Raw genomic sequence first — 3,443 nt, 5'->3', positions numbered from 1 at the left:
TACTAAATATGCACTATACTACACTTCGATACTAAATATACACTATACTACACTTCGATACTAAATATGCACTATACTACACTTCGATACTAAACATACACTACATTACACTTTGAAAAGAAGTTGGGTCAGGCATTTTCAACTCATCACATTGATAATTAAGATTTTATTCGATTTACTTCTCTTTTACGGAGAAAAAAAGAAAACAGACGAGGAAGACGCTCTTAGAGACTTTATAAACACCATATAACAGCTCTCTAAACTTTTATTAACAACAATAATTTCTGTCATGTTAATGACCTGGAAGACTCAGTCGTATTTACAATATTCTTAGTTACAATATTCTTAACTTGTGCTGCCAATACTCAGCATAACCAGAGGCATTCCATGTGTACTATTAAATTTTATCCAGTTTTGTTAAAAACTGCATCATGTGAAAATAAATAATTTTTATTGCTTATTAATTATTATTGTTCTCTTTATTATTATTATTATTTATTTGTTTGTTTATTTATTTATGTATTTGTTAATGCTGCTCATTCTCACGTATAAAATACTGCCACATCATGTACTCAACATCTTTTAGGTCAATAATTCCAATAATCATGTCTCCTTGAAATAATAATTTATAATTTGTATAACTAAATAATGGTAACACGAATGGTTTGTTCTTTTCTTTATACCTCAAATCGGTTTCTGGATAAAATTTCATTTAGTGGTCATGTTTATGCAGCTTCTGACAATTTGCTATTTACAATATTTTTAAATAAATTTTTTTCTTATCAAACTCATGTTTTTACTTTTACCCAAAAAATACACAGCAACTAAACTCTTTGAATCTTTGAAGTTTTGCAAGCTATTTATATTATAAGATTTAAAATATTTTCTTTTAAATTAGTAATCCTAAGATTCATTAAATAAAAACTGGCGTCTCATTATCTCTTATGCTCAGTTCTTGTAACATTTCTCACTGGGAACTCATTAGGAAATATATAAATAAATTTATTTTCATATGTATTATTTTATATTAAGTATTTACATTCTTCAGATCATTTGTCAAAAAGTTTTTACGTTCATAAATTTTAAAATAAACCGGCAACTGCTTGACAAACAAACTACAAAGTTGGAAAAAAACACCCAACAATGCTGACTTAACAATGAAAACAATTAGTTCATCACACTATGTTGACTTTTCGTTTTATGAATTGAGTGTTAACGTAGGTCTAGTAAACCAGCAGATGCTTGATCACTCTCAAATGTAATTAGCTGACAAAAACAATGTTTTATAACACAACCGTCCTATTCCATTATAAATAAAACAACATCAACATTAAGACTTAATTTATTACCGATGCATTCTGAAGAGTATGTAATAATATCAAACATTGTCAAATTAGAAGATATGTAGAATAAGTTTTGTTAATAAATGACTAAGACAAATTATAATTATGGGGGCATCATTTAGTAACCATAAGATGGAGCATAACTGGGATGCTTGGCAGTGCCCTGGAAGGACACGGTAGCATGATATCCACTACCGTCAGCCCAGTAATCAACTCTCTCGAGTCGACCGTCTGGAAGTTGGACCCAGTAGGAGCCCTTGGCGTTGCCACCGTTACCACTCTCTTGCTGGCCAAAGTTGGTGGCTCCAGCGTTGACGTCATAGTTGAAATTATAAGGAATCGGAGCCTGTGGACACATCAAAATACTTGAATTATTAATCTTCTTCTTCCTATAATAATAATAATAATAATAATAATGATAATAATAATAATAATAATAATAATAATAATAATAATAATAATAATAATAATAATATTTATTATTATTATTATTATTATTATTATTATTATTATTAGTAGTAGTAGTAGTAGTAGTAGTAGTAGTAGTATTACTATTGTTGGTGTTTTATATACATTTTGTTTGAACACTGAGCATGCACACATGTATGACATTTTAAAAATTATTAAAAATTAAAGAACTATGGGATGACGAACATAGGAGGGCTGTTGGTATCCACCTGGGAGAGCCACACCTGCGGCCACCAGCATACTCATCAACATCACCTGTGCGAAAACAAGTCTGAATGTGGAAGGTTGTCATATTCTACTGTCACATAAAAAATATGAACATGGATATTGTGCAAATTAGTTTACATTATTAATGGGAACTACATAATTATCTGAGTTTCAAAATTCAACAGATTGTGACTGTTTTTAAACTATATTTAATAGCAGAATATATGTCTGGAAAGTCAATTTGCCATAACGATTTTGAGATTTGAGATTTGCATTTAAGCTATGAAAGGAAGATCAATAAAAATATTTGAGATATATCATTAAGAAAGGTCAGCAGTGAACATGCAAAGGGAAAGGTAGTGTTTAAAGTCGAACATTCAGTCTCTCTAGTAATGTGAATAAGGAAAGTAGCAAATACATAATTATTATTATAAGGTTGAAGGAGATCCTTGATGTGAATTATGATATGAAGTTAAACTAAATTACATTAATGAATGGCAGATCATATTTTCGCTTTTAAATTATAATTGTAAAAAACAACTCGTTTCGAATTCTTAATTTTTGGCATTAATTTCTTGAAAATAGATATAAAGAAAAGCAAATTTTAGTTTAGATAGAGTAAATAATAATACTCACAGAAGTGAACATGTTTAGTAGTGCAATGTTGTGATGGTGAGCAGTCACTGTCTCCTTCCTGGCCTGGTGCCTGGCTTTATACCTCCAGTCAGACCTCCAGTCATCAGCCTCCCACCACACCCAGACAAGGTCGAGTATGACAAGTCGGTTTCATCTCTGGTTGAGCTAAGAACTGCCATTCTGGGAAGTGTCTCAGGAATATATTGGGCTCTACAGAACTCTAGTGTTCTCTACCTCAAGTTTATATTTTTAGTGTAGATGGATGGCTCAGAGAACCAACAAGCTGATAAATTAAACGTTTTCTGAATTATGAACTTATTTCAGATTTTTAAAATAATTGGTGTGTTAATTATTTAGCACAAAACATGTTTTATACTTGGAATACTGGTGATGAGAGTCAGGTGCCTGTTAAAGTAAGATGATGTTATGAGAAACCATCATTGCCCTTATCACCTGAGGAGGTTCTGGAATATATATATATCGTGTTGCAAAAATCAACACATCACGAGCATGCATTGGTGCAGATAGGAGGAGGAGGTCGAAGCACATACGGTATTTGCTTGGATCTCCTCTTTTCTGTATCATTGCAAATTCCCGATGCTTTGTTGATTGCAACACGAAAGGCCTAGAGCTATCATTCAACTCCTCCCTAGGATTCGAACCCATGCTGTACTGGCCCTTCATTGTGAGCGAGAACCACAATACCAGCTTTCAGGGAGAAGGTTTACAACTTTACATCTCATCCCCTGCATGTATCAACCTTACTAGGTACCAGATATTGAGCTTGTT

The 3,443-nt window shown here is 32.0% G+C and overlaps 1 protein-coding gene across 1 annotated transcript; it reads right to left on the bottom strand.

Annotated features, from left to right (window-relative positions):
- Positions 1–1,000: 1,000 nt before the first annotated feature.
- On the bottom strand, positions 1,001–2,692 carry LOC128705492 (cuticle protein 10.9-like). Its single transcript, XM_053800662.2, has 3 exons — positions 2,655–2,692; positions 1,998–2,066; positions 1,001–1,689 (listed from the first exon to the last, which is right to left on the bottom strand). Exons 1-3 carry the CDS (start codon positions 2,664–2,666, stop codon positions 1,462–1,464), a joined length of 309 nt encoding a protein of 102 aa, XP_053656637.1. The 5' UTR covers positions 2,667–2,692; the 3' UTR covers positions 1,001–1,461.
- Between the last annotated feature and the right edge of the window lie 751 nt (positions 2,693–3,443).

This window comes from Cherax quadricarinatus, chromosome 24 (assembly GCF_038502225.1).
Source record: "Cherax quadricarinatus isolate ZL_2023a chromosome 24, ASM3850222v1, whole genome shotgun sequence".
Lineage (NCBI taxonomy): Eukaryota > Metazoa > Arthropoda > Malacostraca > Decapoda > Parastacidae > Cherax > Cherax quadricarinatus.
The sequence above is the reverse complement of the archived record's forward strand: the minus strand, read 5'-3'. Positions and strand labels throughout refer to the sequence as shown.